Genomic DNA, 26,732 nt, shown 5'->3' with positions numbered 1-26,732 from the left:
TTCCTCCCACTTTCTTTCCCACTACCTTTGGACTTCCTGTACCTTTTTGTACTTCAGAACTCTAATGTCTTTTTCTGTTCTGAGAATAACTTTGTTTTCCTACAGGTACTGCATCCCTTCTGTCTTCTCCCCTCCTGCATCTGAATTCTGATATTCCACAGGTGACTGAAAAAAAGCATTAATTTCTCTTCCTTTCTGTGAGCAACATCCCTGCCATTACACATTTTGTATAATGAAGTTTGTGGCACAAAACTGATGCTGGTCATTGAGCATAAGAAAGATGGAGCAATGTTTTGTTGTGTGAGCCAAAAAAAGGATTCAAAACCTGTTTTTTTTCCAAGTTCAGATCTCTGGCAAACAGTGAGGTGCAGCTCCACGTTGAAAGCCTTCTCAGGCACGTGGCTGATATACTTACAGGACTCTCATCTGAAGGTGATCATGCAAGGAAGACTTATTCCAATGAGCTTTTTATATGTGTAGCCTTGTAGAGCTGACATTACCTAAGACATGGCTTTATCAAGCAGCAAAGAGACACAGACTGCTGCAGTATCAGATGTAGGGACATTTCAAGGAGATTGGTGTATACTTTATAAAACTGAAGGGAAATTTCCTTGCCAGAATACAAAATACATCTCCCTCTCCTTACTTTTAATTCACATTTATTACTAAATCTTATGTTGTAAACAAGACTGAGAGGCAGTTTTTTACAAACTGCAAAACTTGGGACTATAAATATGATCATGAAAAACACAGCTCAATATATTGTATGGATAAGCTGGGAATAGACTTTTTAAAATCTGTTTTTGATACAAAGCTAAATAAGACAAGATCCAGCCATCATGTGAATAGTAAGTTAGGTGGGGACTACACAGCCATGAAGTAATGGATGTCCTGTTACCAGGAGCGCATATTGTATCAGCTGTGTTCATGGAGGCCAAGGGGGGTTCAGTTTCCAAATAGTGCCTGTTGAATTTGTTCCTGGCTGAGGAACAAGGGTTAGATCTCCTGAGGAACATTGCTTGGCACTGATGTTGAGGGGTTGTTTTGTGTGCATATTGACCTTGGTCCCTATAAAGGCATAAAATGCACGTCTAAAGCCAGATGACTGGTTTGCAAAATGTAGCAGCTCATGTAATACACAAAGCAGTTGGCTTAACTAAAAAGACAACTACTTTCCTTTAAAACAATCAGAGCTGGGTGGAAAATCATCGACTCATCCTACAACAACTTTCGAGGTACCACCCCATCCTGCTCTTCCATCCTGAGGGCAAAGTAAGACCTTCAGAGGGTAAATCCTCCCACAAGCCCAGACTGATGCCTTGCCCGAGGCATGGAGATCTGCATGCCCTGGGGAGCCAGCTCAAAGCACAGAGCCTGAAGGCCAACCTGGTAGCTGTTCACTCCACTTTGCCTTACATATGGTGCTTATAGGCTAATTATCCAAACTTCATCAGGTCAATGGGCAGTTCCATCACTGGTGTTTCAGAAGTGGGTCCTCTGTTGGACCGATGAGGCACTTAGAGCAAGTTCCCTCCTAACTGACTTGCAGCAGCTCCTTTTCCAGCTGATCTGCGTTGGGTAAAACCTCAGCTGCTCACTGAAACAGAGACATGAGCTGGGATCTGCCATATCTCAGGCAAGGCCCCCGGTGGTTGAAGAGCTGACCATTTGCACTAGTTGACCTTCAGAAACTGACCAGCCTGGTGCAGTGGCCTGGTCCCTGTAACGTGGGCTTTGGAGGCTTCTGGATGGCCCAGCTGGGATGTGAACCTGAGCTTATACCACACCTTCAATACTCTGCTCTGGGGGACATGTGGAGCCGGGTATCTTTTTCTCCCCTTCTCTATTCTCCTGGCACAGGAAAGCTTGGCCTGAGGTGAGACGGCTTTGCTGGCTGATTGCTGAGTGCCTGGGGAGGACGGCCTGGGGGAGTGGGGCTGGAGAAGCACTTGCAAATCTATTTTATTGCTGTTTCAGTTATCTCAGTTAAAAGTTTTTTTCTCAGGGAAAGTTTCATGTTTGACATTTTCTGAAAAATACCTCATCAGTTTCATGCTTAAATGATATTTTTGCAGTAATTAGGTAACGTAGCTCATATATTACAGCAATGCAACATTCCTTACCAGGGAAGTATTAACTCTGCACCCACCATGACTGACACAGCTTCCCAGACAGAGCTGCAGTGGGAACTCGCTGCCAGCCAGGTGCCAGGCTGCAGGCTGTGCCCTGCTCGTATGCCAGTACCGGACGGCAGCAGTGAGCACACTGTGGGAGGTGCGCCCAGGCAGAGGAACTCCTCCGCTTAGTGACAGAGCTCCGGGAGGAGACGAGTACGTGAAGGAGTATCAGGGACAGCGAGAGAGAGAGAGACTACTGGAACCGCACCCTACCTTCCCTGGGACAGGCCCGACAGGCAGACAAGACGCATGATACGGAGGATTCCCTGTCTGTCGGAAAAGGACCTGGGGGTGCTGGTTGACAGCCGGCTGAACATGAGCCGGCAGTGTGCCCAGGTGGCCAAGAAGGCCAATGGCATCCTGGCCTGTATCAGAAATAGTGTGGCCAGCAGGAGTAGGGAAGTGATCGTGCCCCTGTACTCGGCACTGGTGAGGCCGCACCTTGAATACTGTGCTTGGTTTTGGGCCCCTCACTACAAGAAGGACGTCAAGGTGCTGGAGCATGTCCAGAGAAGGGCAACGAAGCTGGTGAAGGGTCTGGAGAACAAGTCTTAGATGAGGCACTTAGGGACATGGTTTAGTGGGCATGGTGGTGTTGGGTCGATGGTTGGACTCAATGATCTTAGAGGTCTTTTCCAACCTTAATGATTCTATGATTCTATGTCCAAAGAAGGGCAGCAAAGCTGGTGAATGGTCTAGAGCACAAGTCTGATGAGGAGTGGCTGAGGGAACTGGGGTTGTTTAGCCTGGAGAAAAGGAGGCTGAGGGGAGACCTCATCGCTCTCTACAACTCCCTGAAAGGAGGTTGTAGCGAGGTGGGGGTCGGTCTCTTCTCCCAAGTAACAAGTGATAGGACAAGAGGAAATGGCCTTAAGTTGCGCCAGGGGAGGTTTAGATTGGACATGAGGAAAAATGTCTTCACCGAGAGGGTTGTCAAGGATTGGACCAGGCTGCCCAGGGGAATGGTTGAGTCCCCATCCCTGGAGGTATTTAAAAGACGTGTAGATGTGGTGCTTGGGACATGGTTTAGTGGTGGACTTGGCAGTGCTAGGTTGATGGTTGGACTCAGTGATCTTAAAGGTGCTTTCCAACCTAAACAGTTCTATGATTTTATGATTCTATGATTCTATAACTTTATATATAAAAACCTTTCTATACACCAAGCCTTGCCTGACACTCTTCCACTTATATAAATTCATCCAGCAAAGTGTTTTTCCCTTTGTCTTCACTCTCTTTCACCTCAAAAATTTCTCCCCTCATCCATAGAAATTATACGCAAACCAAGTTTGTGAGCTCTTCTGGAAAAAGCCTGTCTCTTCTTCCCTTGTGTATACAGAGCCTGGCACAATGAGAACCTGATCCCCGAACAGTGTTTTGAAGTGGTGTGTGCTCTGAGCATTTGAATACTTGAATTCTGTTTATTAGTCATAAAGAAGAGAGGCTGTGGGATCCAGTGTTGGACCAATTTATCTCTAAAGTAGTCAAACTGGTATTCTGCAAGAGCATAGAGATCTACGCCATGGCAAGGAGAACATGAACCCTGTATTCTAGCAGACTCTCTGGTGAACAAAGGACTAATTGAAACCTAAGTCTGTTTGGAGCACTCATGCATTTCAGCAGCAGTAGCTACAGCAACTAGTTCATAACTTTTTCATATTAAAAAAGAAAGTATTGCACGACTCTTCTGTACCTGCTTGGGAGGAAAATAAAACTCTAAAATTTGACCTCACTTAATAATTTCTCTGACAAGGACTTAATTTCTCTACCTGTTTGGGGAAGGACAAGATCCGCACCACCAGCTAGATGTTAGGACAGGGTTGAATACAAAAACCAGGACTATTTTTTTTTATTTCTAGGTCTAGTAACTCAGGTCTTTAGAAAGCAGCTGAATTACACCAATGATTGCTGGATCAGGTTGAGGCAAGAAGACAAATACCAACCTCACCTCAAATTTCAGCTTTATCCTTGGGTTCGCTCTGATGGAAACAGTCCTCATACTCACTTGTATCTGGCATTTGTTTCTTCAGCTCAACAGAGGAACATTTTCATTGACAACATAAGCACAGCCACAACTCATTTACCTGTGAGGTCGTCGCTGGGCCAGGAGCCGAGCTGGCAGGCTTTGCATGTGTATTCATCAAATACATATTCATTCTCTTTACAAGGGGTGCAGGTCCAACAGCAACTCACTTCTCCTTTACGGATCACCTGAGACAAAAATTGACATTTGGTTTAGCAGCATAAACATAGCAGCATTCATGCTGCCCCAGTTGCTAATTTAATTTTTTAATCTCTTTTTTTTGAAGGAGGGGTTTTTTAAATTTTATTTTAAAGGGGATTCCTTTTCATTATATGTTTGCTCATACAAAATATGACACAAGTTCTCAGTTCTCCCATCATGTATATACCAGAAGAAAGAAACCATCAACCCCACAGAAGTGCAAGTGGAGGTATAGAATGACAATAAGATGTTTTTTCCCCTCTTAGAATTAGCAAAACTCGAAATTTCATAGATGGCAATGTGCCTACAGAAGCCAGTGCATGACACTCAAGGCATATAAATCACTCCATTGTGGTCCATACAGGGAATCATGTCAACAGCGTTATTTCCCTAAGGGCTCATTACTCAAAGATTTTTGGGTGCTTATTTTTCATCCAACTGTGAGTGATTTGTTAAAACTGATTTTTTCCAGACATCAAACTGAACATGCCTTTTCCAGGATTATTTAATTATTGCATCTCTAATTAACACTTAAAAGTGAGAATGTTATCTTTATCCATTTTATCGTCTGACCTGATTTCTCATTTTATAATTTGCTGCCAAATGTTATTGCATGCTCATGACTGAGATGCAGATTTTTCAAGATCCTTATTTATCATCTCTGGGCACTGAAAACATCTGTGCTTCCTGTCAATATGTCTTTCTTTTGAAATAAAGTACTCCCAGATTCTCTGCTCTTCCCAAACAATTTTTAAATGAATGCTCCCAATTATAACATAAAAAGTAGGATGACTTATGTATCTTTTGCAATGATGAATTTACAAGGTGGCTTCAAAACCAGATGTCTTCATTGCAATTTTAATAAATGAAATGTAAAAGAGTATAATCAAAAAGAACTGGATTGCTCTTTGCAATGCTGCAGTGAAAAAAGTGTAAATTATATCACTTTCATCAGCAATATGGGGACTTGAAAACTTCCATTTTTGGTTTTGCTTTTAAAATTGTAGAGTATGAAAAGAAAAAAATGCCACACCTGAATAGCTAAACTGGCAGAAAGGCCATGGGAGCATAAGTGATTTGCTCTGCAAGTGTTGAGACTAGAGCTACTTGCAAAACAGAATATCTGTCCTCCAGAAGAATTCACATCTTGGGATTTCTTTCAGTTTGAACTAGAATGAAAAGTTGAACAAGTAACAAAATTTCTTGTGTCTGGGAAAATCAATTCTTAGAAAGCTTGTACTAATTTTTAGACACATAGTTTGGTAAACTTGATGCATTATAAAAATCCATAATTTTGCAATGTATAAAATACTCTAAAAAAATGAAATAGCAAAATAGAAACCATATGTTATTATCGAAACACCTAGACTTTTTATCAAAACAATTCATTTACACTTTTCTGTTAAACTTTTCACCAAATCAACATCTTCTATGAAATACTTGGAATTTGACAAATCTGTCAGAAAACTGGTACACTGATCATTTCTTACCCAGCACTAAGTGGGGGTTAATCCAGAGAAGGATTATGTATCCTTCTCTAGGAATCAAAATAATTGTTCTCCACTACTCAGAATCAGGTCAGACTTTTTTGTATTAAATTGCTTAGTCAGCTATTTCTTCATAATTTTATTTTTCATTTCTTGAACAATTGTTTGTTGTAGCACTTAACTGTAAAATAATCTTTTCCAACCCTTTTAACAAAAATAATTCTCTTTAAAACAAAAATTATTTTCCCTTCCCCTTGTCATCTGGGCAATCCTTTGAACCTGTGTTTATTTAAATAATCATATGTCCGCACTATTTCAAACGTATAGAGTTGGATTGTGTTTGGATTTTATCAAGTCCTTCAGACAGATGTACCAAATGTTGCTGAGTGTTGGATATCATTACATTGAATGCTTCAAATTCCTGCATAATAACTCAGTCCCACAGAATTCTGCAGGAAAACCACCACGGAGCTTGGCAGGGTCAAGCTCTCCCCATCATCTGTGAAAACCATGAAGATAAAGGACTGTGAAGTAAACTTTGAGATTTATAACCAATAACCTAATGAGGAGCAGAAAGAATATTTCAGATACTGGACTTCAAGCATGTGTCTAAGTGTGTGATGAATCAGCTTCATAGTGAAGAATCCTTTTGGGAGAATCCTTGAGAGCATGGGCAGAAGGTGGAAGGAGACTGTGTTAATGAAGATCACAAGATACTTCCCATCACCTGTGTTGTGGCAACAGATCATAAGGGAACTCAGAGCTGCCCAATTCTGACATTATTATCTGTTTGTCCATCTCTATCCTCTCACATGTTTTCAAAGCCTACATGAGGATGAGATGACTCCTGATCTGCAATAATATATTATTTCCATTGACTATAAAGAAAGTTCAGAAATCTGATATAACTGTATATGCCTACACCAGACATTTGATCTGATGAAACTCGCTTACTGACTGCCAAAGACCAGTTAGTGAATAAAATATGGTGTCTGTGTCCTAAAACTCTGGAAAACTCAGACTGAAGAGATTCACTTTGTGTTGCAGAGCATGACCAGCCTCCCATCAGCCCCTCACTGTAGCTGCTTCCCAGTTTTGCAGGCATGCCATGTTAACACAGGAGAAAAGTGATCCAGCTTCCAGTGAGACATGTCAGAAATTACAGCTGCTTTTTTTCAGTCTGAGCCACTCTGTTGCCCATGCCCACCCCCTCAGTCCACAGGTTTTTATATAAATGACTGCAAGGTAAGCTAAGGACTTGCAGTATTTTAACTCTTCTGCAGTTAAGTGTCATGGGATGCTGAAGGACGATAAAGAACAATTAATACATGACAGATTCATCTGCCCTCCTTACTTACTGCAACATGGAAAGGGAGGAAGGAAAAAATCAAAAACCTGGGGAACAAAGAAGCAGTAAAACAGGTATGATTAAAAAAAAATGTTACCTACATTTCCTGAAGTTCTAAGTAGTGGTAGTTATCGATGTTCTTTGATGATACCACAGACTTAAGGTCTAGGTAATAATGTTGCAGTCTAGGTGTCTATGTCTAGCACTGAAATAGTAGCAATTATTATTTATAATTTACCTGCAATTGTACTGACAAGTCCCAGTCAAGGATTTGCACTCCACTGAATCAGATGCTGTAAAAATATGCAGCAAAAAACCCCCAAACAATACCTGTTCTAAAGCATTTGGAATATAAGTATAAAAAAGTCATCAGTTCACAGATATAGGAGTACAAGAAAATGGCAACTTATGAAAATAGTGAGATGACTATGATACGTGTAAGAGCTAAATACATAAGTCTGTACATTTTAATTAAGGTGCGGGATACTGTCTCCATGTAAGGGTCAAGAAAAACCTGCTTTCAAATTTCAAGGCTATGCATTCTACGTGACTGAAGTAAATGGAGAAAATATTTACCTTTATCTGGCCTTTTTCGCAGGGTTCACTGCACACAGATCTGATGATATTATTTTTCTCTGACCATATTTCATCATCATCCATTTTCAGCTCACCATTGTCCCAGCTGCCAACATTGATATAATCAAAGTAGTCCTTCCCCATTTTCTTAAAATTCATGATTTCATATCTTTGGAAACACAAAGGGGAGACATAGCTGAGTTGAGGAGAACATCATGAAATATTTCAAATAAAAGGAACACTATACAGCCAAAATCAAGGTTGGTGAATAAAGAAGGCAAAATTTCAAGCATCATGCTTGCCCTTGAGTCTCTCCCAATAATTTTTGTGATATCATAATCTTTCTTTTCCTTTGTATTTTAATTTGTTTTCTTCTATCACCATGAAAGTTCCCTGAACACTTTGGGGTTAAGTGACTGAGCTTCTGAGAATGACTGTATTTATTTAAGGAGAACAACGAAATGAGCCAGACAGGATTCAACCTGTGTAACCTTTAGCACTGAAACCAACTGCATAGGGAACCCTACCTGTCCTAGGCTCCCTCTATAGCAGATGCAGAGAAATCTAAACCTATAATGGCAATTCCCAACGCTAAGTGCTCCTCACTGTCTGCAGGTGCTTATTTCCCTCCTGAGAGAGGAAGCCTGAAGACAGCTAAGCTCCTAAAGTGCAACCTAGGCCAAAAGAAATTCCTGTGCTGTAAGACTGCAAGATGCAATTTAGTGTGGCACTCAGAGGGGAATCAGGCATCATTCTTCAGGCACAGACTCCAGGACTCTGGGACTTGCTGGAGGCTTCAGGGAGATCTTCTTATCAAGAGGCACCTTGTAGTCCAGGCATTTGAAGAATGAAGTTGAGACTTGCTTCTTTTTTTGCCTTTTTCTTCTACAGCATTGCAGCAGCAAATGCTACTCTCTCACATCCATACACCCCCCTTCATTTTTATATAATTCCTCAGTGGTCAGAACACATTTAATTCCTTGTACAGTATGGTATGGAAGAGAAAGAGTATTCATGCCTCAGTCCTAGGCTGCTTTTGGGTCAGATCACCTCGTTATCTGGGAACAGAAGTGTTAAGAGCAGAGCTAGAGCTGATCAGAGTTTTCAGGTTCATGTTCCTCTTCCTCCTTCTTTCTTTTTATCTCCCACAGAGTCTTACAGAAAGTCTGCGGAGCAGCGTAGGACTCACTAGCCTCCTACTGGCGTGCTGAACGCCAGGCCACCTTTCTGTCTTACAGGCCTGTTCTTTTAGCACTTATTTGCAAGGCATGTTTGGCAAGTTGGGGAACTCCTGAAGTGATGATGTCATGCTTTTCTTTACCTCCTCTTTAGTGGGTTTTGCAGCTATCTGACTAAGCAACATGAAATTCACTGATGGAAAATAAGCAAATCATATAGACTGAGAAGATGAACCCAATCATAGGTTTAAAAAAACTGCCTGGTTCATAAACAAGGAGACAACTTTTTCCTGGCAGCAGGCACAAAATTAGACCCCAAGGCAAAGCATATGGACAGGGTTGTATTAAGATTGATACTGTCAGAGTGTAATTTGTGAAGTCCAATGTATAGATAAGTAAAAGAACCAGCACATTAAATCAAGCTATCTCATACATAAGATACTGAAGTATCTCATCTTAAGTTTTGAGAAAACACTTTTAAGACTGACAAACAGTAGCCATATTATATTTAGCATCAATATTTTTCCGAGGCTGACATAAAAATAATTATGGTAAAACTCTTCTATGATATTCTCCATCCATGGATCTCAGAATGCTTTGCATCAGGAAACAAAGTATAACTGTCACAGTGGAGAAACTGTGGCAGGGGTTCAGTGCCAAAATCACACACAGGTCAGGATTAGGACTGCAAGCAACCTGTGAAAGAAAATGAAAGTGGAGCCTGACTGGATGGGCAATATGATATTACCCATATCATGAGAGTCTTGAGTATTTCCAAAAGAAGAAAAAATGAGCAATGACAGAGGTAGGAAGAAAAATTTATGATAGTCCTGCATTTTGGAATATTTCACTTTCCATCCTGTATAAAGAAGAAAATATCCATAGCTTTGAGAATGATCTCATCAAAGCTGGAGATGTGAATACCGGACTGACAGAAATGAACTGAATCCAGATAACACACACACAAACTGAAATAAACAGGCTTTTATGCATGGTCAGAAAACAAGTTTTTTTTCTGAGGTTCATGGGCATAGTAACAGTCTGCTCAAGGATTAAACAGACTAACCAAAAAGTTAGCCCAGAAGCCTCTCTGGGGTCTTTATTCAGCATTGTCAGGACATTGTAACACTCCTCTGAGTATTGCTTTGTTAAAGCTGTCAGTTCAGACTTTTATGGGCAGATGAACAAAAGTACTGCCAATGCTTAAACAGGCCACAGGAACTAAAACAACTGTCCTTCCAGTAGTAGTTCCATGCATTCATCCCAAGGGGAATACTGGAAAGAAACCTGACAAATTAAACTATTGCCACAATATGTTGTCTCTTGCAAGCCCTCTGTAGAGAACCACATTGGTGGACTGATAGTAATAGCCAGACTCAGTAAGTCCATTGCTATAGTGAAGGTTCATGAGTCACTGGTTCCCTGGAGCTTCTTAGAGATATGTGCTGGTTTTGTCTGGGACAGAATTAATTTTCTTCACAGTAGCTGGTATGGGGCTGTGTTTTGGATTTGTGCTGGAAACAGTGTTGATAACACAGGGATGTTTTCGTTATTGCTGAGCAGTGCTTACACAGAATCAAGGCCTCTTCTGCTCCTCACACTACCCCACCAGCGAGTAGGCTGGGGGTGCACAAGAAGTCGGGAGGGGACACAGCCGGGACAGCTGACCCCAACTGATCAAAGGGATATTCCACACCATATGACGTCATGCTCAGCATATAGAGCTGGGGGAAGAAGAAGGAAAGGGGGGACATTTGGAGTGATGGTGTTTGTCTTTCCAAGTAACCGTTACGCGTGATGGAGCCCTGCTTTCCTGGAGATGGCTGAACACCTGCCTGCCGATGGGAAGTAGTGAATGAATTCCTTGTTTTGCTTTGCTTGTGTGCGTGGCCTTTGCTTTACCTATTAAACTGTCTTGATCTCAACCCATAAGTTTTCTCACTTTTACTCTTCTGATTCTCTCCCCCATCCCGCCAGGGGAGAGGGAGTGAGCAGCTGTGTGGGGCTTAGTTGCCGGCTGGGGTTAAACCACGACAAGATACCACAGGGACAGTTTGTCACTTTAGGATAGGAGAGACCAGATGGTGCAATAACACATTTCCAGCAGTGCCCTAATCACAGTGCAAAACACTTGTTTCAAAACAGAAGTGCCATGAAGTTGCTGAGAATCCATGTTCTATTGGTAGCACAGCCAAAACATCAGCATCTTGTTTTTCTTGCCTTTTCTTGCTTTCCCAATTTCTTCCTTGGAGTTTCAATAGTATTTACAGGTAGCAAGAAATTATGGCTGTTCCTTCCATAGTCATTTATTTTTTTCCATGTCTTCTGTCTCACCTAAAACAAGCCCTCCACTAGACTGTCTATCTGCTTAGAGCTCAACATACACATAAAGGACTTTGGAATAGGGCCAGGATTCAAAGCATCATGTGGGATTAATCATCTGTTGTATAATAGCAAAACACTTTGCTATACGTCAAAATCCTGAGCTATCTAGGTCAGAAAGGCTTTTTATGTTCTGATTTCCTGCTTAACACCACCACCACAGTACAGCTGTAAGGATTTAAATTTCTGTTTTACAAAGTGAAGATGCAGCTATCAACGCAAGTGAACAGGGGAGATGAGTTGTTCCAGTATGACTGCACCATCTCCCAGCTGTGGCAAATAGTATTTGGCAGTGCTCAAAAGACTATAAACTACTCAAAACCTGGGAGTTAGAGATGGAGCTTCCTACAAAGCCTTCTTAATAATGAAAAAATAAATTTTAACTCAATATTGGCTAATTTAAGCACATACACTGGATTTAATGATGTGACTATTGTAGGAGAAGCAGGAACAAAGAACTATGTTTCGAAAGTAAACAAACTCTAGGAGCATTTTGTCACCACACACAGTCCATCAGTTTGAGGAGACAGAGCACTACTGTATCTCACACGAATCCAGTGAAGCTGGACTTTCTTAAAGTTGCGTTACCCTGAGGTCCACAATCAACATGGTGTCCCCATGCTCTTCAGTGAAACACTAATGTCCTACTGTGACTGAGCAAATGTCTGCACATGATATAATTCCTTCATCTTTCTTAGCATTGAATTTAAAAATACCCAAGACATCAATTAAATTCCTTGCAACAAATGGAATTAAATCATTATTGTTAAGCATGCCAACACGAGGAAAAGGTAAAGCTAAAGGTCTCCTTGCAACATTTAGATATTCTCATTGGTGTTGTCATGCCACATATCATTTATTTGTGACAGGCCACATATCATTTATTCGTGGCAGTCTTCAATCTTTCTGCAAGAAATGAGTGAAACAGGTAGGAATAAGGTAGGATGCAGTCCACTGCATCTGAGCACCATTAAAACCAAACAGGAATCCTTTAAGATAAGTCTGGGACAAGTCTTTTAAAAAGAATTTGGTCAGAAAAATCCAGACTGAGCACTTTTCTTCAGAATTCAGCTATTTGTAAAAATAGAAATGTTTAGCGGAAGACAGCCTTGCTCACCAAAACAGTGCTGAAAATAAATTTCCATCTGAAATTTTCCTGGGTTTCTGCCAGTTTGTGTCTGAGTTCTCCTACAGCTCACAGTGCACTTCCTTAAAGTCTGAGTCTGAAGAGTTTGAAAATTTGTGTCTCCAGAGACACAAGCAGACTGCCTTGTAGGCGGCTGTTCTGCTGTCTTTTGGGGAGAATGCTGACTTTACAGGTTTTCTAATAAAATGAAAAAAAAAATCCGTTCTGAAATTTCAGAAATTTTGGAAATGTCAAAATGTTCTGACCAGTGGATTTACCTTTTCCTACCCATCTCTACTCGGAAGTTAATGCTTTCCTTTTAGTTCACATTAGTGGGAGAAGACAAAATTTAAATGAGTGTACAGGATGAACAATTTTCCCTCTTGTCATCTGTTTATATGATGACATCACAAAGACGTTTAAAAACTTCCCAGTAATGTAGACAGAAAGGACTGCCTCAGTCAAACTGGAGCAAAAGCAGTGAATGAGGCAGGAATCTACCCACTGAAATATAGGGAAAAAATATACTTTGAATGCTATCACACTTGCTGTTCATCTTCTGAGAGTTCAATAGGCAGAAACCCAGGAAAAAACCCTCATTACCCATTTTAATGTGCATTTATATGGATACTGCATGTAAGTCATAGAAGAAGAAAACTTGTCTTATATTTCATAGATGTATGTATGTATATACACATATGTAAGTTATCAGCAAAAGAAGCTTTTTTAAAATCCAATTTGGCTTATAGCAGCACAGTATGAATTAATAGCTTAGTCCGTTATGCAGGTGGAAAGGCTTTATTTGGAAGATATGGAAGCAGATTTTTAATAATTCTGATGGAAAAAAATCCCAGACAAATCAACATAATATTTCTGATATTGTTTTACCTTTCTTAATAAAAGAACTATGTCTGCTACGATTACTTATCGCTCAATCAAACACATACATTTAAACACCCAAATTGAGAGAGAGCGATGCTGTGGTGGCTGTCATGGCCTATGAACATAAAGTTGAAGGTCTGATGGTTTGTAGTGAGACGTAATACCTTTAAATGGTACAGATGAAAACATGAATTCATGCAGGAAGATTGTACGCCTGAAAGTTCACGTCTTTAACCTTAAACATCATTAAAAATGAACATCAAAAAAAAAGAGTTATTTTGAAAAAATAAGCACAGAAAGTCAGGAAATGTGAAAATAAAAGTATGAGATCTTAGCTCTGATGTCAAGTCTGCATTCAACTACTATGTACAGTTAAAATGTCTGTAAAAACAAACAGTTTGACAAATGTCAACATTACCTTCCTGGCGAGTCACCATTCTCGTCAAACAAGATCATGTCCCCAGAGACCCCAGTAAAGTTAGTCTTCATGAGGGATTCCAGGAGCTTCCGACCATCTATGGGCTTCATGGCGTCACAGAGGCCCACGTAGCCCGGGCATAGCGACATCTGCATGTTGTGGAGGCCGTACGCCATCGAGTATATTGCATTGATTACAAAGCCCATCTTGGAGTCCTGAACATGCTGCGTCCTCAGAGTCATCTGGCCTGCCGGGGAGCATCACAAAGCGGGTGGTTAGTGAATGGGGCTGAAATATGATCAGCTCTTCAGACATCTGTTGGTGGGTTGGTTATTAATAGTGGAAAAAGTCTTTTTAAGTGTCTTAAACAGCTCATAGCAGATGCTCTTACTGGTACACACACTGACCATGTTAAAAAAAAAAGAAAGGAATGAAAGAAGAGGCTCCCCTTAAATATTTTACTATCCAGCTGATGCCTTTCTCTGTGCAGCTCCACACCTTACATATGTTGTTTTTTGACTGCTTCTCTTCCATGTGTTTTTTTAAAGCATGTGTCATGAACATTATAATATAATGTTTTGGGGAATCCAGGAACTTCTCCCTGCCTGCAGAAATGTCTCCAAATCCTCAGAAATCTTCTGCTGAGGTGTAAATGCTAACATGGGGTCTTTTGTTTCAGAGACATGGGAACCAATCCTATGCAAACAGACTGACCTCCTTTACTGTACCAAAAGTTCCTGTGCTAATAACTCTACTACTTCTATGTCTCTTGCTCCTCTCTATTTACGAAGTGAGGATAATGATGCAATGCAGATGAATGCATTAAAATGTCTGTGAAGGGTTTGATGATGCGGGTTAGGCAATGACTCTGTTTAGTCAGAATTGGTTAACCTTACTTTGGCTTTTAAAACATAATGTCTGGATTTCTATTTTCTACTTAAGCTTCTGCGAAATGCACAGTAAAAATTCATTCAGCAGCACCCTGAAGGCTTTTTTTTTTATAACCCAGTGTTATTAATGACACAGATTTGCTCTGTTGACAGCACCAGTCCAACTAAGGAAGAGTAGGCTGGAGGTTTTCTGCCTCGTATGTCATCAGCAAAGCTGCCAGCTGCACTCCAGCCATCAGATCTTTAATACTGGGGAAGTGAGAAGAGTCAGAGATAAAGCAACTGCATCAATGGTGCTGGGAATTTGTCAGACACCTGGAAAGATTTGGCTCTGGAGGGAGGACAAACAGAGAGCTCTACTAGAACATTTGCTCTCCTTTTATCACTCAAGCAGCAATCCCTAGGAGCCAGGGAGTCCCGTGTGTGGGCAGCCAGGAGCAAAGGGAATGCAAATAACCCTCTCTGTCCACTCTGTGAGAGTCTGCCTCCCGTAGAGGCATTGGCAAGCGGCAGGGATGGAGCTTATACCTGCCCGTCTGAGCTACAGGGGCAGCACAATGTGAGAAGTAATTTACGCCACGAAAAAACTGATGTACAGGCAATTTTTTTCTTGAAAGAAATGAAGACTAATGTATGACTCTGAGGGTGGCACTCATCTAGTTTAACAATATCCATCCAGATGACAAGCGTCCAGCCTGATGTCTAGGCACCTTTTGTGGAGATGAGTAGGAATCTCCAGCTGGTGATTGATCCCGTCATAAAATAGGTGCATCTGCAAGCTCACCTTTTCGGTGGTGAACAAGAACATCACCACGCAGTTCTAACCACTAAAACATTTTGGAGTACTGAGAACATCAGGAAGGGTAGCGAAGATACATAGTTCAAACTGAAAATCATTGTGTAGAGGTCAGTAAGTGAATGAGGAGACTGAGAGTTGCCTTTTTCCCTTCTGTTTCGCATGGGAGCTGGCACTCCCAGTTCCAGTCAACCTCAGGAACAGTGATTAACATTTTGGATAGTTCAGTGATATGAGCTCGAAATACCTTCAATGGAAAAAAAAACCTTGGAAACAACATGCAGTGTTGCTCATTTGTTCTGTTCTACCAAGGTATTGCTTTTTCTTAATTAAAAATAATAGGCATAAAAACTGCAACAGTGGAATACATGTAAAACCCATATTAATTGAAATTAAGTGGAAAATTGAACAAGCGTATTACATTGCAATACACAAAACTTGGTTTAACCAATTATTCATCCTCAAAATTAACAGCTCACAAACCGTGCAGTTAATTATAGTAGCCATTAGAATGAATCAGATTTGCATCAGCAATAGTATTTATTATGAAATGGTATTTCAGCTGCTTTATTGTGTGTGATTCCTTAAAAATGTAATAACTTAATTCTTACAGGAACACTGTCCACTGGGCTTTGTGCTTCAGTTTTATAGAATTATTATTCTCACTTTCTTTAAGCGTTGAACCTCATTCAGTTCACCTGATGATTTGTAATGAGGTTGCTTAGATCTTCATAGAAGCTGCTGGCAATTGTCAATGGAGTTGTGAGGGAATTGGCTGTTGTGAGAATTTTAATATACTTCCTGCAGCTGGAGAAAACATTTCCCTGAGATTTTAACTGCCTCACTTTGCTATGTAGGGACAAATCCAACCTGTCAAGTCTGACTGTCGGTTTACAGTACCTCAGGACTCTGTAGTTAAGGGGAATATCTTGAAAACTGAGACAAAAGAAAATTTTTGCTCTTTAACATACCACAATACAGTCTTAAAAAATGCCAGTATTAAAAAAAGTTAATTCTGAAAGTGATTTTCAACCCATTTCACAAAGTACTTAGGCACATCAGACTTGAAGCATATAAGTAACCCTATTTACCTCAGTGATCCTATGAGTGGTTTTAAGGGAAGGCTGAATACACAAGCTAAAAGGTAGTCTCTCAGTTAGAAAAAAGAGTAAAAATATTTGAAATCTATCTCTGCAACAAGTATGATTTCAGTAGCCTTAAACACATTGTTCACTTAAGTGTTAGTTAGCCGATTGTTCTTGCTGGAACTTGAATGCATATTCTTAAATTCATCCACAAGTGCTGTCATCAGACAAGAACCTTTCCTGACACAGGGTCATCATGAGATGGAGATGTGGCACGGATGAATTTAATGATGATGACACCAGTAATGTTCAATGGAATTGACTTTACAGATTAAACTCTGAATCAAGAGTAATGAAAAAATCTAACAGAAGTTGAGGAGTTCCTACAGAATTACTGGGCAGAGAATAAATATCCACAGACTGTAACCCATATGCTTGTTTATAATATCCATAGTAGAACTCTTTTCTATTAGAGTGAAAAAAAACCCATATCTATAAAAGGTCTGTTTTTCTCCATCTTGTACATTCCCATATGAGAAAAATTTGCAAAGAAGAAAATAAAAATGTCTTGCTTTCCTGCAGGCTGGGAAAAGCCAGCGTGATGCCGTTTAATGTTGGCACGTAGGGATAAGCAGGACATGTTCACATGAATGTTTTAGTTCAGTTCAGGTGTGGGCTTTCAAAGCCAATCTCCAAACCGTTCCTGCTCACCGTGCTTTGGTTTGGACTGGGCGTCACAGTTTCGGAGCAACATATCAAATTTCTTTTGAAAGACACTAAAACAGATAAAGTGCCCCAGGAAAGCACAGATAAAGTGCCCCAGGAAAGAACCTAATGCACCATAGCTGCAAATGGGTGTTCAAACCTTAGGACCAGGCTACAGCCAGCTTAGAGTAAACCTTCCCCGAGCTGTGAATCTTTCCTGGCCCGCGGAGTTTGCAGTCAGACTCAGCGTCACTCCTGGTACGCTGCAGACAGCAGGAGTTGGAGGTACAGAGGTGACAATGTGCCTGGGCCAGGTACAAAGCTGCATTTCGTATGTCTCCAGTTGATGCTCATTGCAATTTTGACAGGCTTAAGTACCTCTTCTGTGGTAGGACTGAGCAATTTTTTCAAGATGTAGCTCATTTTCCCCACAAACATTGTTTGGAATAGTATCAGCCTATTTATGAAGCTGTGCTGAATTTGGTGATTATGTCCAAAGGTTTATAGAAAGTAATCTGTACTGCAGTACCTCAGAACCAATAAATTGCAACACTGTGTCGTGATAATTACTGCAGAAATCAAAAAATTCTGCCTCCTACAATTAAGATGTACAAGGCAATGGAAGAATGCAGGGTTAATCAAATCATACCTAACAAGGAAAGTGGGACAGTACTTGCAATCATAAATGGCCAAACATTGTAGCATTCTCTGAGAAATTAGGAAATCTCAGTGGTTAGAGCATGTGAGCAGATCCCTCAATTCTGTTCCGTTTATTCCCTATTCTTTTTTGTCCAAGTGATATTGGTAAGTAAGGGCTTACCCTATTATTTTCCAAGCTGTGAGATCATGAGGCAGTTCCAGATTTGAAGTCACATCGCCATTTCTGTCTACAAAATATTACATAGACAAATCCTGTCCCTTCTTTGGCAAATCAGATATCCCATCTGTCCTTCAATTTTCCATCTAATATTTTCTTTCTACTGCTTTTTATCTGCCATCTTTCTCTAGACTAAATATTCCTCAGGAAGAGGACTACTTCTCATTATCTTCCTGTTTTTCCTCTACTTAAGGCAATGGGCTTGTTATTGGCTGGAGTTTTTAGGTGCTATTGCACTCTCTCTGAAATGGAAGTAAAATCATCCTGGATTTCATGGGAAATGTAAGTATGTAAATACTTATTTTACAGATCATTTAGGAATCTATGTATACAGGATTCAGGTCAGCCTTCGCAATATGGTTAAATGCATTAAATATCAGTTTAGGAATTTGCTGCCACTGGAGTAGGTGGTTATTATCCATGCTTTTTCCTGCTTAAATATATATTCTGTATGTCTGGATTTACCTGTATGTTCCCAGCTTTATTATAGGACTGTGACTACACCAAAGGTGAAGAACAGTCTGAGAATGGTATAAACTCAGAGCATCGTAACCTGCACCTTTTCTGCCCACACTGCTGGGAGTGACCCAGTTTGGGACACTCCAGCAATATCATAGCAGAGGATAAATGGGCTATGCAGAGCGATCACACACAGTGCTACTCAGCAGCACCTCATGAAACAAGGCCTGGGGCCATGCGAAGGCAAGCTCAGGTATGTGCACACCACAGCTACGGAGTCTGAGCTGAAGCAGCCTGTTGACATGAACCTGGGAGTTTATAAGGGGCGCTGGGCAGGGCTGGCTCTGAAAGCAGCCTTGAACCTGTGATTAACCGTGCAGAGACTGCCCAGCATTAAACTCGTCGTCCAAATTTGTTCTTTTCTGTTGTCACTTCTCCAAAACACAAATACGAAGACGATGGAAAAGAAACGTGTTCTTTCATCAAGAAAGTGGTTCCAACTGGCAACGCTTCATTTCTTGGATCTGTTTAAAAACAATTACTGCACTTATGGGCAGCGAGCCAAGAAAGCACTTCAGGGCGCTCGTAGTCGCGCTGCAACGTGAGCCAGCCCTCGGCACGGGCGGCGCTGACCCTTCCCCGTGCTCCAGCCTTTCTCCCGCAGACCCGAGCTCCCGCTCTCCCGGCTGCGGACCGGGGAGCGCCGCGCTGCGCCGGGCTCTGGCTCCACCGCGCGGGCGCGGCACCGGGCGGGCGGCCCGGAGGCTCCCGCCGCCGGCTGGCGGCAGGGCTGGTAGGAGCAATTAAACCACCCCGCTCCCCCCGCCCCAAATACGGAAAAACCAAAGCAAACCAAATCTTGCAGGGAATTCTGGCATTTCACTGTTTTTTTCCCGTACTTAGCATGCAAATAAACAGAAAACATTCTTCAATAAAATTCATTATTTTACAGGTCTTTGATGTAAAACCTGTCATTCCTCTTTTCCCCCCCCTGCTTTTTACCCTCAAGGAAGATGAAATACATTTTTTTCTGTTTGCCAGCTGGTGACATTACAAAGCCTCATCAACCAGGGATGTGCAAGAGTGCAAAATTACCACGGTTCAATATGCTTCTCCTGCTTTCTCACTTTTCCAAAGCTGAGAATACTTTGAATTTTAAAGAATGGAGGAAAGGTAAAAGGAAGAGTGAAAATACTTTACATTCCAGGCAGCCCCCCTCTTATTTCATTTCTCCAAGGAGATACAAGAGAACGAAATATGAGCCAGAATATGGGAGAATATTTTTTTGAAAGTGCAGAGCAGTTTGTTTGCTATGCAATGAGTTTAACATTGAAATAAAGGTAAATGGGTAGTGTTTCACTTTTTTGTTTTAAAATTTCACAGTGATCAAAAGGTTGTTTACAACAAAATTCTAGAGGACATCACAGAGGAAACCAGAAATATAGCCTACAGTCTCCAACTATCCCATAATGTTTCTCCATGACTAATTCACAAATTAGTTTCCATATAGTTTCCATACCTATGTCATTAAAGACTTCATTGATTCTTTGTGTTAATTTTTTGTTTTGAGAGGTAATAGGCTGACAGAAATGAGTTCTAGTTTTGCTAGCAAATACTCCCACATTCACTTTCTGCTAGCAGTAGTTGAAGTTCAAGCCCACCAGCAAACCTTTTTGGTTGTTTGGGTTTTTTTCCCCCTTTGCCTTAGTGAATGTCTCCAAAAAAATCAGGGGAAAAGGGTGCCTTTTGTAACCAAGACATAACAGGTTCTGCCTGCTGCAGATTATGGTGCGGGACTTCTTAGGTCTGTCATGCATCCATGCTGTCACAGTTGCGCTCCGTGGGAAGATATCAGTAACCTTCCCTGGATCCACGTGTTCTGGATGGCATGGCACCAAGTCAGTCATGCCAGAAACATGCATGTCTCTTCAGTGAAGGAATGAGTGGAGTCTTATAAAATGGAGGAAAGGTTGTATATGTGAACCAAGTTAAAGCATAGCGTTCATACCTAATTAAGTTAACATTGTTTGAAGTTACAGAAAAAGACTTATTTTGGAAGCTTTTCCAAAATCTGTCATCAGAGCTTTCTGTTAAAGCAATTTGAAAAAAGTAACTTTCAGTTCTCTGTTATTTGTAAGGTTTCAGGTGTATTTTTCTGCTAAAAAGCAAATGCCATAGTTTATTTATTTATTTATTTTCCCCTAATTTGATTTCTTACAGGCTCTTGGACTGACAAACAAAGATATTTCCTGCTGTGTGGGAAATTTCATGTAGTTCAAATGTCCTTTTCCATTCAAAATGGATACAAAAAATCAAGAATGGATTTTATCTTTTCTGAAAAGGAAATTCAGAGGAATAAAGAGATTTGGCAACACTGGAAAATGTCATTTTGATGCTGACGCAAAAAACATAGCGTAACACTGAAACAATGTAAAAGCAAATTATAAACTTGAAACAAAACACTTCAGTGCTATTGAAATGAGAAAACAAAAAATGACTCATTTCAATGCTTTTCTTTCAAAGTGTGTGTCAATGAATCAACATGCTGCTATGGAACATTTTTCAAATTTGACAAGCAAATATCTTCCAGTGCAATCCACTCGCCAAATGTTTTTGACCAATTCTAACTTTCACTCTTCTCAACTGAAAGCCAATACTAGCACTGTTACAATTTCTGTGATGATTAATCACTAAAATGTTAAATTTGAGAATGACTGAGGGACCAAATTCAGTGTCCTAAAATGCAGAGAGGACTTTCAAAAGATTTTTTTTCCAAGTACTTAGTTAACTTTGGTGTTTTATGTCTATTTACATGAGCAAGGCATGTTCAGAGCTCTCACAGATCTGACTAGAGGTTGACCTGCATCCTTGGGTGCCTACATACTGGTGGTGGTCTGGCTTCTGTTGTCAAGTTCAGTAAAATCAGTAAAAAGAATAACAGTGACAGTAAGTCCTAAGAGAAGGTAAGTAAATAGGTATCTATTTCTTCACACCATTTTCTTAACAACATTATTATCCTTTCACCTTCCACCAAATTCAATTTCTTTGGTCATAAATTACAATGAAACACAACCGCTACAGATGCAAACGCACATTAAATGATGGCATAAAAATTTCTGTACTTGCAAACATGCTTATATGAAGTATTTGAATCTATATAGGAAGTTGAACTGCTGAGAGAAAAGAATGACAGGAACTACTCTAATTCATCCATCTAATAAGAAATGTATATAATCTCAATACATTTCATTATAATTTACTTTTATTCTTAAGTCTGCAGAGACACGGTCTACCTGCACAATGGTATTAATCCCTTCCAGATAGTTTTCAAGGTTCAGAAACACAGTGAGAAAAGGAATTATAATATAAAGAATGAAACCACAGTAGCATGGTATATCATCACATATATCTAATATATAGAAGAAGGAAGGCAGGGACCATAAAGTGAAGGAAAAATAGATGTAGATTTGTAGTCAGATTTTGGAGGAGGATGATGAATTCCATAGCAGCAGTGAGAAGACTGAAGTTATTCAAGGGTTTGAGTTACAGGTGTGTTAAAATCAGGATCAATGTATACCAAAAAGTCTTTCAAATAGGTATAACAGAGCATATAACAGTTCTCAGTGCCACACTGCTGCTTTCTCTAAGTGAGTCAAAAAAATAATGACATGTCTGTGTAGGCTCCTGGCTCAGATTGTATCAGGCTTCTAGAAAATTCAGATCTGCATCTATGCCTTACAGCTGATCTGCCTTTGGAAATTTCTGGACCTGACCCAGCATTACTGTACAAGTAGTGACAAACTGTTTGAGCTCCAGATCTGAAATGTGAGCCACAAAGATGAGGGCTGGACCATCCTTCAGCTTGCCAATGCCCAAGCATGAGACATAATATATTAAGTATCAAACTGAGTGACAGACAGGATATAATAAACTCAGTATTAAAATGCCGTTTAATTCACTGTTTAAAAAAATACAAATTCATTTTAACTTAATTTGTTTTTGTTTTCATTTGCAATCTAAAAATAAAAGTGTGGGAATGCCACGTTTGGGAAATATGGGGTTTAAACTTGATGCATTCCTTGAAATATGGAAAATGTCCTTCCATTCTCACAGCACTTATTTTTTTTATCAGCTAGGTCCTGATTAAACCAACTCTGGCGTTTGAGCTTAGATTTAACCAACAGATTATTACCATATTGCAGTACAGTCATGTTTTATTCCTTAGTACTATCTGGAAACTCAAAAGGACCATTTTTAAACCAAATTTCGATTCAGCTGAAACTGGGATTTTCTGTGGCTCATTTTGATCTCATTAAAAGTAGCTGGAGCTGGATGGGATTCAGCAAACAGGTAGATCATTTTTGCATTTTATGTGCCTTTCTGGACCTTTAGCCACAAAACTTTTCTCATATTTATCCCAAATCTCCCTAATCTTCCTTTCTGCAAATAAACTCTTTCACTCTTAATCCTGTCCTTAATTGCTTGGAGAAATATTGGTCATCCTTTTTCTATGTCAATTTTTGCACCCTTGGAAAAAGTGTTTTTATCTCAGGGAAACCACATGGTTAAATCATGAACGGATGATTTGGCTTTCTGCATCCTGCTAAGACCCATTCAGAATGCCGCTGCGAATCTCATTTTCCCTGTTTGTCACTTTGAGTATGTTCTTCTTTCCTATAAACCCTTCCACTGGCTACTTGCTCCCAAGAATGTCAGGCATAAGTTGCTTTCCTCGCTTTCAGTGCCCTCTGTGTCCTGTCTGTGGTTGATCTGTCTGTGATTACTCAGCCTCCATCATTTCCCTTTGTGTTTTGTCCCTGGCTGATTTGAACCACAGTACTTAATGTCAGGACCCTGCTGTAAATACCTGCACGAGTGCCCCATCACCTTCCTTCAGATTCTTGTTTCTATTGTGCCTTTACATGAAGCTGCCATTTTTTTCTGAGTCTGTAACCTCTGCTAGTCAAACTAAGATGTTGCACTGCTTCATCAGCATCAGCATCAGCCTTCTTTATTTCCTCTTTCTTGTCTTACACTTAGATCACAGATACTTGGGATGTGTATTCTGGTTTTGCTCTGTGTTTAAGTAACACCTTAAAAATGCTGTTCCATCCATGCCTCTGGCTTTTACACAGCATGGGAAAAATAAGATCATTTAGCAGTGGAGCCAAAAGGATTCATTTAACAGGCTGGTAAATGTAATAAATATGCTTCTGCCCCTGATGACCTTGAAGACTTGACTTTTTCCATTAATGTCAGTTGAGCCAGAGTTTCGCAACGTACTTTGCTTGCATTGGGTTTTGCTTCTGCTCTGTGTTAAAATGCATTTGTAAAACACCCTCACTAGGAGGAAAAAGTACTAGGAATCTGGTGGGGACACTTGTCTGTAAGAAAGCAAGCACATACACAACTAGTCTTCAAAGGTCCAAAGGCAATCAATACCAAAGGATTGAATTAGCCTTTTATGACCTGAAGATGGTCATTGAGTGGAGTTACTCATCTGGATCAGCTTGCGCACCTGTTTATGAATTTTACTGAATTGTGGCCTTAGATAATAAAAAAATATCTGACTGGTGCCAGAGAGGAAGCCAAATCCAATTCTTGTAAAATCCCTAGTGTTCAGAGGCAATTACATGTCTCCTTTTAAAGACGCATTTTAAAATCTTTGCTCTGACTCTTGGTGTTCAGAGGTGGCTTGTAGCAGCTCTCCTGTGGCATGGAACTGATTACGCTGAAAATCAAGTCAGGTAAGTCTGCAAACTTCTCACTTTCTGTAGTGCTCCAGCTGGGCAGAAAATCAATGTACTTAGCAACAGCAGTGACACCCATTTGGATTAAGTAAGTACGTTCAAATCTGCAAATGAAAAGTGGGCTTGATGTTAAAATTTTCACCTCAGTGTGAACTAAGGGTATGTGAAGGGATGGAGACTTTTTAGTGCTAGAAAGAAATGAATGGAGAGAAAATTGTTTTGGATTGTTTTTTGGTTTCTCTTTATTTGGCTGATTTCACAGTTTTATTATGCATAGCTTACTAAATCGCATCTTCATTTCGTAATAATACCTTCTTGGCACTGTCTATGGATAGCTTATATTAAAAAATGAAAAAACCCTCACAAGTCACTGGAGCTGGCTTCATTGACTTATGACTTCATGTATTTTCTGTCACAGAGGTAAATGTAGCCTACCATTTTACTAGGCAGGGATCAGGAAAGTAAATACAAAGGTTTAAACAGCTAAGTTCATGCCTGGGGCACAGGTGAAGTCAATTATCTATTCAGATTTCAGCCATATCTCCTTGTGTTTATTTTCTTGCTGTTTAAATAAGTTGTTTGTACTGTTAGCTATTGTTTAGTTTTGCATGATAGTACAACCAGGTTCTGGAGAATAATTCTTTTTTTTTCCCACTAAAGTAATGGTTATTGCTTTCTATATAGACACCTTCATCTAATAATGACCTCATCTATCAACACCAATCAGCTTTATGTTTACCTTTTTGTCATTATCCCAAGAAGTAAAGAATGGCTTGCCTTTTGGTGCAAAAATAGATTTTTATTTCTCTCCAGCATTTCTTAATAAACTCAATTTCTTTAATTGGAATACTGAGAAACACCTCTAGCATCTTTTTTTTGTTTGGTTGGTTGGTTGGGTTTTTTTGTTAATATGCAGCTGCTGGAGAAGAGAATGTTTTCAGTTAGATAAACTAAAGGGCACAATCCTGTTTTCTTATCAGGATAAATCTGAAGCAGCACTAATATATTAATCATCGTGCAGAAACTGTCAGGACAGTCCATGAAATGCTTGTGACCATCAAGGGCAGGTATCACCTTTACAACTGGGAAGTCTGAACTGAGGGAATTTAAGACTCAAAACTTCGAGTGCTTGATGTTAGGGAACAAAATATGAATTTAGGAATCGATATAAAGATATGATTTTCAAAGTCACATGGAACATAGGAAATGAGGTAGAAACAAAAACTACCATGACAGTCTCAAAAATTCATGTTAATTTTGGGGTTAAACTCCCAACATCAAAATCTCTTACTCCTGCAATTCTTAGAGAATACGTTCATGTCTTTCTTGCTGGTAAATCCACAAAGTTGTCTAACTTCAATATTTCTTCACTTTATCATACGCCCTTGCCTAGTTTTTGGGCTATTATGAGAAAAACAGCATAGGTGTCTTAGCACTTATAACCCAAAAAAAGGTCATTAAAAAAATCTGTATGTCATCTTTCTGGCTGTCCTGGTTTCAGCAGGGATAGAGTTAATTTCCTTCCTAGTAGCTGGTACAGTGCTGTGTTTTGGATTTAGGGTGAGAACAATGTTGATAACACACCAATGTTTTAGTTGTTGCTAGGTAGTGCTTACACTAGCCAAGGACTTTTCAGCTCCCCATGCTCTACCGACTGAGAAGGCTGGAGGGGCACAAGAAGCTGGGAGGGGGCACAGCCAGGACAGCTGACCCCAACTGGCCAAAGGGACATTCCATACCATGGGACATCATGCTCAGTATATAAAGCTGGGGGAAGAAGAAGGAAGGGGGGGGACGTTCAGAGTGATGGCGTTTGTCTTCCCAAGTAACCGTTACGCGTGATGGAGCCCTGCTTTCCTGGAGATGGCTGAACACCTGCCTGCCGATGGGAAGGAGTGAATGAATTCCTTGGTTTGCTTTGCTTGCATGCGCGGCTTTTGCTTTACCTATTAAACTGTCTTTATCTCAACCCACGAGTTTTTCTCACTTTTACCCTTCTGATTCTCTCCCTCATCCCACCGGGGGGGAGTGAGCGAGCGGCTGCGTGGTGCTCAGTTGCCGACTGAGATTAAAACCACGACACTGGCCAACCTTTGAATTTCCTTTATATGAATTTTGACAGATGGTCTAGATCAAAATCAAAACTATAAAACTGAGTAACATGATGACTAAAAACTTCCTGTGTGAAAACCCTGATTAAATGGGCAGTTTTAATTGATTGCTGTGCGTAGTGTTGTTAATCTGGGGAACTCCAAAACTGAATTAACATTTTCTGTCCTACAGCAACAAGAAAGATTTAAAGCTATTATAATCTGGTTTTCGTTCTTTTACTATAACCATCACAGCCCAGCACTGAATATGACAATAAAGCTGAA

General features: G+C 40.3%; 1 protein-coding gene across 4 annotated transcripts in view; it reads right to left on the bottom strand.

The window, feature by feature from the left end:
• The window catches only part of GRM5 (glutamate metabotropic receptor 5), a 298,233-nt gene that overhangs the window by 40,216 nt on the left and 231,285 nt on the right, over window positions 1-26,732 (bottom strand). For all 4 annotated transcript variants that reach the window (XM_076328339.1, XM_076328337.1, XM_076328338.1 and 1 more), the window contains 3 exons: window positions 13,796-14,042; window positions 7,810-7,978; window positions 4,259-4,385 (listed from right to left, as the gene is read on the bottom strand). In XM_076328339.1, coding sequence (XP_076184454.1) covers window positions 4,259-4,385; window positions 7,810-7,978; window positions 13,796-14,042 — 543 coding nt within the window. The remainder of the gene's footprint in view (window positions 1-4,258; window positions 4,386-7,809; window positions 7,979-13,795; window positions 14,043-26,732) is intronic.

This window comes from Aptenodytes patagonicus, chromosome 1 (assembly GCF_965638725.1).
Source record: "Aptenodytes patagonicus chromosome 1, bAptPat1.pri.cur, whole genome shotgun sequence".
Taxonomy (NCBI): Eukaryota; Metazoa; Chordata; class Aves; order Sphenisciformes; family Spheniscidae; genus Aptenodytes; species Aptenodytes patagonicus.
The sequence above is the reverse complement of the archived record's forward strand: the minus strand, read 5'-3'. Positions and strand labels throughout refer to the sequence as shown.